The 15,188-nt window shown below is 41.8% G+C and overlaps 1 protein-coding gene across 1 annotated transcript in view; it reads left to right on the top strand.

Moving 5' to 3' along the window:
• The window catches only part of c4 (complement component 4), a 100,437-nt gene that overhangs the window by 81,129 nt on the left and 4,120 nt on the right, over nt 1-15,188 (top strand). Inside the window, exons 34-38 of the mRNA XM_048616512.1 lie at nt 3,186-3,288; nt 8,997-9,071; nt 9,787-9,889; nt 12,337-12,426; nt 14,673-14,765. Of these exons, the coding sequence (XP_048472469.1) occupies nt 3,186-3,288; nt 8,997-9,071; nt 9,787-9,889; nt 12,337-12,426; nt 14,673-14,765 (464 nt within the window). The remainder of the gene's footprint in view (nt 1-3,185; nt 3,289-8,996; nt 9,072-9,786; nt 9,890-12,336; nt 12,427-14,672; nt 14,766-15,188) is intronic.

Here is a 15,188-nt window from a genome sequence, read left to right on the forward strand (position 1 = left end):
ACATTTCACTCTTTCTATGTCCCTCATGATTTTCTAAACTCCGAGGGAAAATAGGCCCAGAATTGAACGCAGTGTTCCAAGAGTGGCTCAACCAATGTCCTGTGCAGTTGCAACATGACATCCCAATCCTTGTACTCAATGCACTGACCAATAAAGGCAAATGTACCAAACATCATCTTCATTACCCTGTCTACCTGCGATTCCACTTTCAAGGAACTATGAACCTGGTAGTGAATTCCACAGGCTCACTGCTCTCTGGGTGAAGAAATTTCTTCTCATCTCAATCCTAAGACGTTTATGCCTTATCCTTAAACTATGACATCTTCTTCTGGGCTCCCCTGACCATCGGGAGCATCCTTCCTGAATCTAACTTGTTTGGTCCTATTAGAATTTTATAGGTTTCTATAGGAACCCCTCGCCCCCCCCCCCCCCCCCACCCCCATTCTTCTCGACTCCAGTGAGCACAATCCTAATCGACCCAATCTCTCCTCATACGTAAGTGCTGCCATCCCCGGAATCAGAAATCCAGTACCTGTTGTTAGTGATGTGACATGTCTCCAGTAAATATGTGGTAGAGGCATCCTCGGTGTGCCATGATATTGATGTGAAGGTTCTCACTTACAGGAAATCAAATACTTGGAGAAAATGAGAATGGTGAACAAGATATAGCTTGAATGTTCATTTCTTGCTGCAAATCTTACTGGTGCCAAAAGGCTAATTTTATTGATGTCACAATTGCATGAATTTTGCACAAACCTTCTCGAATCTTAGTCGGTATTCTTGCTTTTATCTAATTCCAGCTAAAAATGGTTTGCTTCATAGTCTGAATATTTAAATTAAAATTGAAGGATAGTGAGTGTTTGTAACTTCTTGGTATAATGTGTAAGAATCCTTCAGTTTACTTACATTGCTTCCCTCATCATAGATATCAAGGCATCCCCTTGACTTTGTGTCATTTTTAAACAATCATCAGGAAAGGAAGTAACCCACATCACAAGGTCACTAGACCTCAATGTATAGCTTTCTTTAAGGTCAATGATGAGTCCTGTTGCTCACTGCTGTCGTCAAAATCAAATCTGATCTTGTACGAAAAGAAACGTAGTTTGCATGAATTGACCCTGACTCTAATAACAGTTGCATTTCTGTAAGAACATTACAGATATTGCAGATACCATTTTGAATTAATTATTCATACTATTTAGTGATGCAAGGGAAGAGCAGAGTCTGGAAATTCTGCAGTGAGCAAATTACCTTGCAACCCTCAGCCCATCACCGACAAAGCACAAGTCTGTTTTAATGGATATTTTTCTATGGAATGTAGTATCTATGGCAACGCCAGTGTTCGTTGCCCATTTTTAATGGCCCTTGGATTAAGTGACTTGCAAAATCATTTCAGCAGGCAGTAAAGAGCCAGCCACATTCTTGCAAATCTGAACTCCCACTGGAGCCAAACTCGATAAAGAACATCAGATTTCCTTCCCTAAAGGATACAAGTGAATCAGTTGGTTGCCACGGTCACCATTCCAGAGACTAGCTCTCAATTCCATATTTTAAAAATCGAATTTAAACTTTTTTGGCTCCTGTGACATGATTCTGAACGCCCATCCCCAAAACATTAGCTTGTGCCTCTTGGTGTGTGTGCAGCCACCAGTACAGGAGTGTGACACAATGCTCTCCACTTGCCTGGATGATGGCAGCTCCAACCACAGTCAAGGCATTCACTTTAAACAATTTATTAATGTTTGGAATGATAAGCATCCATAATCAAATAACACCAACAGATACTTGCTTGTCTGGGAATGTGAAGACCTAGTGGTATTATCACTGGGGACTGTTAATCCAGAGACCCAGGTAATGTGCTGGAGATTTGGGTTCAAATCCTATCATGGCAGATGGTGGCATTTGAATTAAAATAAAACCTAATATTAAGGATCTAATAATGTATCAATTGTCAGGAAAAACCACGTCTGGTTCACTCTTGTCCTTTGAAAAGGGAAATTGCCATCCTTACCTGGTCTGGCCTACGTGTGACTCCAGATCTCTGTCACACAATGTAGGCTGTGATGAAACCACAAATGGATGGTGGGGGTGGGCAGCTGGACGGTGGTTGAATGACCGTGTATCCAAATGTCTTTTCTCTTGAACTGACTGTAAAGCAAGCTGCCAATCTTACCTCCGCGCCTTTTCACCTTTTTGAGCTATGTACCCATCAGGGGTATGGAAAGGAGGTAAGGTTCGGATCCACTCCAGCCAAAATGGGGATTGAGCCTCATGTTGTTGGCACCGATTTGATCCATACCAGCCAACTGAGTTTACCAAAGAAGGAGCCCAGATTGCTGTGGCAATGTACACTTTTACTTGTTCTGAGGAAGGGTGACTGGACCCGAAACATTAACTCAGGCTTTTTCTTCACAGATGCTGCCAGACCTGCTGAGCTTTTCCAACAACTTCTGTTTTTGTACACTTTTACTTATTAAGGGGAGGTGACAGCCTAGTGGTACATTTGCTGGACTGTTGATCCAAGGGAAAGTTCTGGGGATCCAGGTTCAAATCCTGTCACAGCAGATGGTGGCATTTGAATTCACTAAAAAAACTGAAAGTAAAAATCTAATGATTAGCACAAATGCATTGTTAGTTTTTGACATCTGGTTCAGTAATGTCCTTTTGGAGAAGGAAGCTGCCATCCTTATCTGACTGTGAAATAACTCCACAGAGGTCGGTATCCCATCACCAAGTCACCCTTTATTTAAACGTGCAGGGTCCTTGACGCTGATCCAGCTCTATCAGAGCTGGTTCCTAGAGTGAACAGAACCTCTGACGCTCCTGTTTCTATCTGTCAGCCAGGGCTCCCTGATTGGACCAGATTAACAGCCACAATCAGGGAACCAATATTCTATGAGGTTAACCTAGCTGATCTCGTTACAATCACTACAGTCTAGTCTGGCCTACATGTGACTCCAGACCCACCACAATGTGATTGACTCTAAACTGCCCTCTGGGCAATTAGGGATGAGCAATGAATGCTGACCTAGCCAGTGATGCATTCATCCCATGAATGAATGAAAAAGAAATACTTCAACAATGCTCACATTAAAATGAAACCGTGTATTCACCTTACTTTCAGTATACTGGGAGCTAACTGTTTACATTGGTGTGATTTGAAATATTTGTTTTCTTTCACAAAGGCATGAGCCGGATGGTGAGAACAGACAGAGAGCCCCTGGAATGGCTATTGTGGACATCTCAATGCTCAGTGGTTTTGAGCCAAAAAATGCAGATTTGGATAAGGTTAGGCTTTTTTGTCTTCTCAAGGTTATTGCTTGTTGAATAACAATTGGAATTATTAACTTGTCGAGACAAAACAGTGCATTTTTCTTATGGAATCATGAAATCAAATTAGGCTTTAAAAATGACCGTATCTTCAGGGGAAAAAAAAAATCTCTGAAATAATAACTGGGATAAAGATTGTAAATTTCTTATTGTTTTGTGGAGACATTAGAATTGTTCCAATGCTAGAGTGGGCTTGCAATCGGGCAGTGAGTTCAATTAAGCTGACAGACATCTTGCTTTCGAAGATAGGCCTTTTCCTGTCAATGGTGTGGCAAGAATATGCCCTGCCATTTATCAATGCAAGACTTAGCGGTCCTTCTCCAGATGGACACAAATTGCTGCATTACACACAAATTGCAAATAGAGCTGGACCCTACACAGTCATCAATGAACATCTCCACTTCCAACTTTATAGTGGTTGGGGAGGGTTTAAACTAAATTGGCAGCAAGGCATCACAGGAAGCAATGACAAATGACAGAAAGGGGAGTAAGAGAAGTGATTGACAAAGGGATCAAGGGTTAGAATCAAGCAAGTCTATATTGCGGGGAGGCAATGGCCTAGTGGTATTATCACCAGATTGTTAATCCAGAGACCCAGATAATGTTCTGGGGACCTGGGTTCCAATCCAGCCACAGCAGATGGTGGAATTTGAATTCAATAAATATCTGGAATTAGCAGTCTAATGATGACCATAACAATCCATTGTTTATTGTCAGGGAAAAACCCACATGGTTCACTAATATCCTTTAGAGAAGGAAACTGCCATCCTTACGTGGTCTGGCCTACATGTGACTCCAGACTCACAGCAATGTGGTTGACTCTGAACTGCCTGCTGGGCAATTAGAGGATGGGCCAGTGACGCCCTCATCCCATGAATAAAGGAAATTAAAAAGTGGGAATGGGACAAGGAATGTAAAAAAAGACAAGCCTTAAAGCTTCATGTCTGAATACATGGAGCATTCAAAATAAAGTAATGAATTAATCATGCAAATAGATATGAATGGGTATGATATAGTTGGGATTATGCAGACATGGCTGCAGGGGTGACCAGGGATGGGAACTGATACCCAGGGAAATTCAGTATTTAGGACAGAAGTGGAAAAGTGTTGCATTTTGGTTAAAAAGGATATCAACATGATATTGAGGAAAGATACTAGGGCTCGCATAATGTTGAATCTGTGTGGGTAGAATTAAGAAATACCAAGAGGCAAAAAAAAACATAAAAGTGGGGTTGTACGTAGACCATCAAAATGTAATGGAAAATGTGTAATTATGGGTGACTTTAATCTACATATAGAATCAAATTAGTCAATACATTGAAGGAGGAATTCCTAAAGTGTATACAGGATCATTTTTTGGACCAAAGCAAAGGAAATAACTAGAAAACAGAACATGTTAGACTGGGTATAATACAACGAGAAAGGAATAATTGGTAATTATTGTTGTGAGAGACCCCTTCAGGATGGTGACCATAATATGATAGACTCTTTCATCCAGATGGAAAGGGAAGTAGTTAATTCTGAGATTAATGTCCTGAATCTTAATAAATGAAACTACGATGGTGTGAGGTGTGAGTTGGTTACGCTGGATTGAGAAATGTTACTGAAAGGAATGACAGTGGAAAGACTATTGCAAACATTCCAAAAGTGAATGGGCAAACAACACAAAAATTTTATTCCTCTCATGAGCATGAGTGCGAAGAGAACAGTGGCCAAACCATGGCTTATGAGGGGAGTTAGAAATAATATTAGATGCAAACATGAGGCAGACAAATTGGAAAGAAAAACAAACTACAGAATTGGGAACATTTAGAAGTCATCAAAAAAGGCCAAAAGTATTGATTAATCAGGGGAAAATAGAGTATAAGCTCGTGGTGAACTTAAGAGCTGACTGTAAACATTTCAAAAGGTATGAGAAGGGAACAAAAATGTAGGCCCTTTACAGTCAGAAACAGGGGAATTTGTAACAGGGAGCAAAGAAATAGCTGTCAAACCAAATTCATACTTCACTTCTGTCTTCACAAAGGAGGACACAAATAATATACCAGAAATGATGGAGAAGACAGGATTTAGGAAGAGGGAGGAACTGAAGCATATCTGTATTATTGAATAGTTTTGGAGAAATTGACAGGGTTGAAGGCTGATAAATCCCCAAGGCCTGATAATCGACATCCCAGACTACTTAAGGGAATATCCCTAGATATAGTGGATATCTTAGTGGTCATCTTCCAAGATTCTTTAGACTCTGGGAACAGCTCTTACAGATTGGAGGGTAGCTAATGTAATCCCACTATTTAAAAAGGATGGCAGAAAGAAATGAGGGAATTATAGACCAGTGATTCTGATGTCTGTCGTGGGAGCAATGCTAGAGTCAATTATCAAGGAATTTATAGTGGAGCAATTAGAAAACCGTGGTAGAATTAGATACAGTCACAAGAGGGAAATCATGCTTGACAAATCTATCAGAATTCTTCAAGGATGTAACTGGCAGAATTGATTAGGAAGAGCCAGTGAATGTAGTTTATTTGGATTTTCAAAAGGGCTTTTGACAAAGTCCCACATAAGAGATTAATGTGTAAAATTAAAGCACATGGAATTGAGGATAATGTATTGAGATGGATTGAAAATTGGTTAGCACACAGAGAACAAAGGGTAGGAATAAGAGGTTTGTTTCTGAATGGCAGGCAGTGATTAGTAGGGTGTCACAGGGATTTGTACTAGGACCCCAGTTATTCATAATATATGTTAATGATTTAGATGAGGGAACTAAATATATTATCTCAAAATTTGCAGATGACACAAAGCTAGGTGGGAAGGGTGAGCTGTGAGGAGGATGCAGAGATGTTGCAGTATGATTTGGAACAGGCTTCGTGAGTTGACAAATGCATGGTGGATGAAGTATAATGTGGTAAATGTGAGATTATTTACTTTGGTAGCAAAATTAGGAAGGCAGATTATTATTTGAATGTTTGTAAATTGAAAGGGGAGAATGTTCAGTGAGACCTGGATGTCCTTGTGTACCAGTCACTGAAAATAAGCATGCAGGTGCAGCAGGTAGTAAAGAAGTCAAACTGAATCATGGCCTTCATAGTGAGAGAATTCAAGTCCAGGAGCAAGATGTCTTGCTGCAATTATCAGCTCAGGAATCACACTACACCAGGGTATAGTCCAACAGGTTTACTTGAAATCACAAGCTTTCGGAGTGCTGCTCCTTCGTCAGATCGCCAGGACTTCATCTGACGAAGGAGCAGTGTTACAAAAGCTTGTGATTTCAAATAAACCTGTTGGACTACAACCTGGTGTCGTGTGATTCCTGACCTTGTCCACCCCAGTCCAACACCCTTCTACATCATGAAATTATCAGGGAATTGGTAAGCCCACACCTGGAATATTAAGTGCAGTTTTGTTCTCCTTACCTGAGGAAGGATCTTCTTTCTATAGGAGTGCAGCAAAGGTTTATCAAATTGATTCCTGGGATGACAGGACTGACGTGTTGAGAAATTGAGTCAGTTAGGTTGTATTCACTGGAGTTGGGAAGAATGAAGGGGGAATCTCGTAGAAACCTATGAAATGCGAAAAGGATTAGACAAGTTATAGGCAGGAAGGATGTCCCAATGATGGGACAGTCTAGTCACAGTTTAAGGTTAAGGGGTAAACGTTTTGGGACTAAGATGAGAAATTACATCACTTAGAGAGACTGTGTAATTCACTACTACAAAAAGTGTTTGAGGCCAAAACGTTATGTGTTTCCAAGATAGAAGTAGAAAAAGCCTTTGTGGCAAAATGGATCAAGGAGAATGGGATGATGGCATTGAGTTCAATGATCAGCCATGATCATATTGAATGGCGGAACAGGCTGTAGAGGTCAAATGCCTTCTCCTGTTCCAATCCTCTAGGTTTCTATGTTTCTGCAATGGTAGAGTAGTCACTGATAAAGCAGATGAATATAGTTTGGCATATGACACTGTCCTGAGGAAGGGGTTTGAGTACAGGAGTAAAGATATCTTTGTGCAATTACATTGGAACTTTTGGTGAGACCACCTGGAGTAATGTGTTCAGCTTTGGTCCCATTGTCTGAGGGAGGATGCAGTAACCATAGATCGGCATAGATTTAACAGATTAATTTCTAAGCCTTGTAAGGAGAGATTGAAGAAGCTGGGCCTGTACACTCTAGAGAGACGATCTTATTGAAACTCACAAAGTTCTAACAGGGCATGTCAGGCTGGATATAGATAGAACGTTTCCCTTGGGGTGGTAAGCCAAGAGCCAGGGACCACAGCTTCAAACTAAGAAGTAGGCCAATTAAGACGGAGATGAGGATGAATTTCTTCACTCAGAGGGTAGTGAATCTTGGTCAAAGGATACTGTGGAAGCTCGGGCTGGAAATCAATAGATTTCTGGAGATGGAGATCTCAGAATGTCATTGAAATAGATAATCGGCCATGATCTACAATGCTAGAACAGAGATTGAATGGCTCAGCCCTGGTCCTATGTTTCTGTATCCCTGAATCTGAGGTGATTGATCCCCAACAACAACCATCTCCCTTTTGTACTGGTTGTAACCCAATGAGTCCTGTTGACTTCAATTATGAGAGGCTCCATGATGCTACAGTTCACAGTCACTCTCACTGCTGGAGTCCAGCCTTTTTGCCCACTGAGAGATCCAGGCAAGATGCAAATTAAACATCAGCGAGCAGGTTATTGACGTGCAATGGTTAACTCATTTAACAAAAAAAGAGATATAGCTGCATTCATAATTTCCCCTTACCTGTTGTGTCTGGGGAAAATGCCACAAGCCATGAAGTGTTTTACAGACTGAGACCCTATCCCCGTAACCCTGCATTTCCCCACAGTTCAGTCCACCTACACATCTTTGGACTGGGGGAAGAAAGCCACACATACACAGGGAGAATGTGCAAACTCTACCAGGCAGTCACCGGAGGCTGGAACCAAACCTGGGTCCCTGGTGCTATGAGGCAGCAGTGCTAACCACTGAGCCACCATGCCTCCCCATGAGTTTGGGACGATTGCATGAGGAACCTGGTTTGGCCTTGAGGGGAGAAACCCTGCATGAAACTCGATGAAAATGACAATCTGCTTAAATGTGGGACGACTCAGCCCTGTCTTTTCTATCTGTATGTACATCTGCTACTTAGTGGCACTGCGTATCTCAAAGATTGACTAAACTCAATAAAAGATGATGGTGCAAATCATAAATAGTTGTTAAATCAGAACTGACTTCCAATTAATGGAGATAGCATAAAGGTATGATAAGGAATGTGACTAATTTTCCTTGGCCAACTACTGGACAGAGACACAATGGTGACATTCTTTGCAATGCTCAGTTCCACTATTAGGCCACGTCAGTTTCCCAAATGGTTCTGCTCAGCCCCAGCTATTGCAGCTCCTTCTTTGGTATCTCCACTTTCCAATTTGCGTTGATGAACAGGGCTGATCATTAACTGTCATGAACATTTGTATACGAGGGCCAAAGTGAATTTAAATATTCTTTCCCAGATGAAGAGTTTCCTCTTGTTGCAATCACGTGGACCCAAAAACTATATTGTGGCATCCCTTTATTAGAATGCATGGCATAAAAAGTGTCCATATCAATCAGGAGTGGATGTGTTTGTAATGGTGGTAATTGGAAATATGTTTCTTTCCAGTTGAAAGACCTCACCGACAGGTACATCGATTCGTATGAGTTCAAAGATGGGAGGATGCTCCTCTATCTGGACACGGTAATGTCATGGTTTGCCAATTATGTTATGTATGCTCGTTCTCTCTTTGCTATCAGAATTGAATGTTTGGGTCAAAGTACCATAGCTTAGTGACCTCTTGGCCTGTTCACCTCAAACCAAATGGAGCTTTCATCTACAACTGAATTTCAAATGAAAGATGTCAGCACATTACTACAGAGGCTTTATGAATCATGAGTTTATACACCAGCAATGCTATGATGGCCACTGTGAATAATGTTGATGGAATTGTCCTCTATTGTTCCATCAAAAATAATATTTGAGCTTTTAGTCTATTGCAGGAACAATAGAGAGGAAGATATTATTTTGTGTAGTGGGGGAGCCAAGTGCAAAGTGACATTTTATTCTTCAAGTTTGAGCTAAACCTTTCAGGAATCAAATCAGAAAGTAATTTATCACACGTAGTGTGGTGGATGGCTGAATGTTTCCCGCTGAAGACAACAGACATGTAGATATTTGGACCTTTAAAGACATAGGTGGATTTCTTTTCATTGGGGAAGGATATCAGGGGATCTGTTCCTAAAAGGTAGGGGAATGGGATTATCAATGATCTGGGATCAGACTAAATGGAGTTGAAGGCTCAATTAGCAAGTCACCTCCTCATGTGTCTAAATCTTGAATTACTATTTAAAATCATGGGAGCGTGCATTTTATGTGTCTCTTTGTGAACCTGCTTTGTCAATTGCTTCCTATCTAGGTTACAGATCAGAAAGAATGTTTTGTATTTGGTGCTAAGCAAATAATTCCCATTGGATTAATCCAACCAGCAAGTGCAACACTTTACGATTATTACAACCCAAGTGAGTACAGACTCTGCCTCAATATATTTTCTAGTTTGAATACATATTAGCAAGGTCTTCACTTGAGTTGATGTTTCATGACATGGAACATTCATTTCCCTACTGTGGACCCTATAATAAGGCTTTGAGTGATGTGGACTGTTATGGACTAGTCCAAACTTCCTCAAAACATATCAAGGAGAGTTAGTGGTGGAACTATGTGAGGAGCCCCACAAGGCTTTTCTCAATGTCATGAGCATCTTGCTGCATCTTTTACATTTTGTCAAGTGGCAAAGCAAGTTTCATATTATCCAGCAGTGAGTTGCCGTGGAAGGGGTGTTAAAGCTTGTTAAAAGCCACAACTCGCCTCCTTAATATTCAGTTTCATATCTAAAGATTGCACTGGTGCCAGGGGTGCCGGTCAAGCCTGGAATATCCTAGCAGTGGCAAGTTCTTCTGGCAGCAGCGCATGGGAAGATGTGGCTAGAATTGGACATGAGGAACATGGGTGTTGCTTGATGAGGTGAGTTTGGTAAGAGGCAGTGAGAAATCTCACTAGACTGCACGGCAAAAAAAAAGCCTTCTAAAAATTTAAATGCATTTAGCCAAAAATCATGTAAGGTGCAGCCTGAGGTGCTGACACTAAGACTCATACTGGTCATACTGCTATGAATCAGACCAGACCCCCTCAAAATATAATGAAAAGGTTGCCTAGACCCTAACAGTTTCTTATTTTAAAAGTAAATGTGAGGTGCTATGTTCCAGATGCAATTCGATTGGTCAAACTGCTCGACGTTAAACAAAACACGTTTTATTCAAACACGACAGTTAAAATGCCACAAAAAAAAAGGAACTTGAAATAACTTAACTCTATTGGAAAACGTAACCAAACAATAGATTATTTTACCACGAAACAGTAACCATGCTAATATAGTAACATCCCATAAGCACACCCTTGGCACATTCAGAAAACAGCTTGTCTCATATGCAGTTCTCCAATCCAGGAGGAAACAGCATTAACAAAACAATTCTGAGTGAGAGAATGTAGCAACTGGGAGAGATGCAGTGCCTTCCAAACCTGCTGAAACCCCAGCAACAACTGCCAAAAGCTAAACCTAAAAATCCTGGAGCTGTGGGAACTTGACCACGCGCATTCAGGCTGCTTCTATTGTTCCAACTTAAAAAATACTCCAAGTCCTCACAAGTTGAATAGACTGTTTGACACCTGTCTCCCAATCTCTGAGTAAAAGAAACCAGGACAAAACACACCTCTTAAAGCCATAGCATCATCACAGTACAACACCAGACAAGAGTGAATCATTCCCTTTTACTCACTGTGCACTGGACACATGCGGAAGCGGACACTGTGACATTTTGTGGTTGATATTGGGGATAGAGATTACGAGACAGGAGAAAACCATTCCATTTTGCATACTGGGCTCTGTAACATCAACAGTGAAACACACTAGTTGTACATTACTGTTACAATTAGTTTGCCATTAACTTTTATCGTGCTGTGCCCTTATAGTTTTCAAAAGTGAACCTGAGATATGCCCAGGCTATTGATTACCAGGTTGCAGTAAATCATTGCTAAACATCTGTGGAGTATTGTATTTGAACTGGAGCTGTCACTAGGGGGCACACTGCACACTGACTGGCATCAATTATACCCTATTATCTGGCATATTCTGTACATACATAAAAGTTGGAAGGGGCACATTTGAACCATACAGGAAAGAACATAAGAACATAAGAAATAAAGAGCAGGAGCAGGCCATCTGGCCCCTTGAGCCTCCCCACCATTCAATTATCATGGCAGATCTTTTCATGGATTCAACTCCACTTACCCACCTGCTCACCATAACCCTTAATTCCTTTACTGTTCAAAAATCTGTCTTTGCCTTAAAAACATTCAATGAGGTAGCCTCAGCTGCTTCACTTGAGCAGGGAATTCCACAGATTCACAATCCTTTGGGTGAAGAAGTTCCTCCTCAACTCAGTCCTAAATCTGCTCCCCCTTGTTTTGAGGCTATGCCTCCCCATTCTAGTTTCACCCGCCGGTGGAAACAACCTCCCTGCTTCTATCTTATCTACACCCTTCATTATTTCATATGTTTCTATAATATGAACCGCCACCACCACTCCCCCCCAACCCCATTCTTCCAAATTCCAATGAGTACAGTCCCAGTTTACTCAATCTCTCGTCATAAGCCACCCCTCTCAACTCCGGAATCAACCAAGTGAATCTCCTCTGCACCCCCTCCAGTGCCAGTACAATACTGCAGAGAGTAAATTGGCTCTAATGTAATTATCTCTGATTCACTTTCTGCATATTGGCTAAATGATTGCAATAAACAAACATGTACAATTGGCAGACATTAGCATTTAGAATGTCAGACCATTGCAGCTAACAGTAAAACAAGTATTGCAAGTGAGTTAATTCTGGTCATTTGTTGATTGGGTTGCAGGTATTAAATGCGCCGTATTTTATAATGCTCCAGAGCAAAGCACCATCGTATCAAAGCTCTGCCAGAATGAAGTTTGTGAATGTGCTGAAGGTAAGTTTCTATTTCTATGTGAGAAAATCCAAAGATTAGTCGCTCTGAGGTTAGCACTGCTGCCTCATAACGCCAGCGACCAGGGTTCGATTCCACCCTCGGGCGACTGTCTGTGTGGAGCTTGCACATTCTCCCCGTGTCTGCGTGGGTTTCCTCTGGGTGCTCCGGTTTCCTCCCACGGTCCAAAGATGTGCAGGGTAGGTGAATTGGCCATGCCTGTAGTGTCCAGGGAATGTTTGGGTTAGAGATGGGAAATGCAGGGGTAGGGGAATGGGTCTGGGTGGGATGGTCTTTGGAGGGGCAGTCTGGCTGTGTTGGGCTGAATGGCCTGTTCCCACACTGCAAGGATTCTATGATGACTAGCAGCTGTGTTTAACCTTCTGGTCCTGTCTGAGCTGTAGCAGTGCCTACATTATTTGATGATGCTTCTCTGAAAGACACTGGTGAAGTGCAATTATTCTCCGTCAGAGAAGGGAAGGTGATGAGGGCATTTAATAGAGTTACTCAAAATCGTACATGGCAGTGACTGTGTAATGGAGGAGAAACCTGGTTACCAGACACAATTCCTTGAAGTTTACGTCATATATAGACAGGGTGGTTAAAAAGGCATTTAACATGCTTGCCTTCATTGTTCAGTCTTTTGAGTATAGGAGTTGAGATGTCATGTTGAGATTGTACAGGACATTGGTGTGGCCTGTTCTGGAGTACTGTGTCTGGTTCCAGTCGATCTGTTGTGGGAAGGGTATTATTAAGCTGGAGAGGGTTCAGAGAAGATGTACCAGGATGTTGCTGGGTATGGAAGGTTTGAGAAATAAAGAAAGGTTGGATAGGCTGGGACTTCTTTCACTGGAGCTTAGGAGGTTGAGAGGAGACCTTGTAGAAGTTTAAAAAGTCATGATAGATAGATAGGGTTAATGGTAGGTCTCTTTTCCCTAGGATGGGGGATTTCAAGACTAGGGGGTCCATTTTTAAGGTGAGAAGAGAGAAATTTAAAAAGACATGAGGGGCCAGCTTTTTACACAGAGGGTGGTTTATGTGTGGAATGTACTTCCTGAGGATGTGATGGATATGGGCGCAATTATAATATTTGAAAGAGACTTGGATAAAGACATGCATTGGAAAGGTGTGGAGGGATATGGGTCAGGAGCAGGCAGATGGGCTAGTTTAGTTTGGGATTATGGTCAGCATGGCCTGGTTGGACTGAAGTGTCTGTTTCCGTGCTGTAGGAATCTATGACTCTATGATTGACAAACCAAAATCACAGCAATTCTCTGCTGGCTGGATTGTGTCAGCTGAAAGGATAGTGGCAGGAAATTTGAGTATAACTTTCAGACAGAAATTGAACATGGGGCAGTGGTAACCTTTAACTAGATTATTTGAATGGATTTATCAGATCCATCAGTCACCACACACTAGTATCCAGAGGTGAAATCTGGATTACTCTTAAAATAAGTGCTACTTTTTGCCTGGGTCCAAAACTTTAATTTTTTAATTTGGTCAAGGAATGTGGGCAACACTGTCTGGGCAGCATTTATTGCCCATCCCCAGTTGCCCTGTAGAAGGTGGTGGTGAGCTGTCTTCTTGAACCGCTGCTGTCCTTGGGGAGTAAGAGCAATCATAATGCTGTCAGGAAGGAAGTTCCTTGGAATCTGATCCAGTGATGCTGAAGGAATAGCAAGATATTTCCAAGTATGGTGTGTGGTTTGGTGGGGAACTTGCAGGTGTTGGTATTTCCATGCTGCCCTTATCTTCAATGTGGTAGGTTTGGAAGGTGCCGTTGGAGGAGCCTTGTTGAATTAATGCAATGTATCTTGTAGATGGCACACACTGCTACCATTGTGCATCATTCGTGAAAGAGCTGAATGTTACATGAGTGTTGCTTTGCCCTGGATGGTGTCAAGTTCCTTGAGTGTTGTTGGAGCTGCACTCATCCAGGCAAGTGGGGAGTATTCCATCACACTCCTGAGTTGTGCCTTAAAGATGATGGATAGACTTTGGGGATCAGGAAGTGAGTTACTCACTGTAGGATTGCTAAGCTTTGACCGAGCCACATTATGGCTGGACCAGTTTGGTTTCTGGTCAACTGCAACAACTGGACACTATAGGCATACTCACCGTTATCTCACACAATACTAAGTTATTGCCACACTCTATTCATTTGCCCAATAATCTGTCCCATTTCACAATCTGCCATAAGCTGTAAACATGGATCTGTTTAACTCTCTCTGTCTCCCCATCTCTCTCAGGTAGCTGCCCTCGCCTGAAGAGAACATTTTCCTCGGATGTGGTCAATGACAGACGGATTGATTTTGCCTGCTACAGCCCAATTGTAGAATACGGTAAATGCTTCAGATTTGTCAGTGTGGAAATGTTGAGATCGGATGGTCCTGCACCTTAATTCCTAGCTCTCTGCTATAAAGCACTTGATTTGCCAACACAGTTGAAAGGAGACACATAAGTTATGGATTCAGAAAGCAGAATATTATAGGGGTCTGAATGAGATGGGCTATGGTGATAAATCAGGGACATTACTCCATATCAGGAGAAATTTTCCAACTAAGTCCTGGGCGGCGAGACATCTCAGCAATGGTGAGGTGCCTATAAACAAGGATTATTGCTTGCTGCCGAAACTATTAACTGCCCATCTCGCTTCATCAACATGCTTGCTCTCCTACTGTCTGATGCAAGGGAACTACACATTGACAGTCTCTGCCATGAAAGTCAGAGCATCAGTTCACATCTTGCTCCTCCAAAACTTCTGT

The sequence above is a fragment of the Rhincodon typus genome, chromosome 35 (assembly GCF_021869965.1).
Source record: "Rhincodon typus isolate 14 chromosome 35, sRhiTyp1.1, whole genome shotgun sequence".
In the NCBI taxonomy this organism is placed as follows: Eukaryota; Metazoa; Chordata; class Chondrichthyes; order Orectolobiformes; family Rhincodontidae; genus Rhincodon; species Rhincodon typus.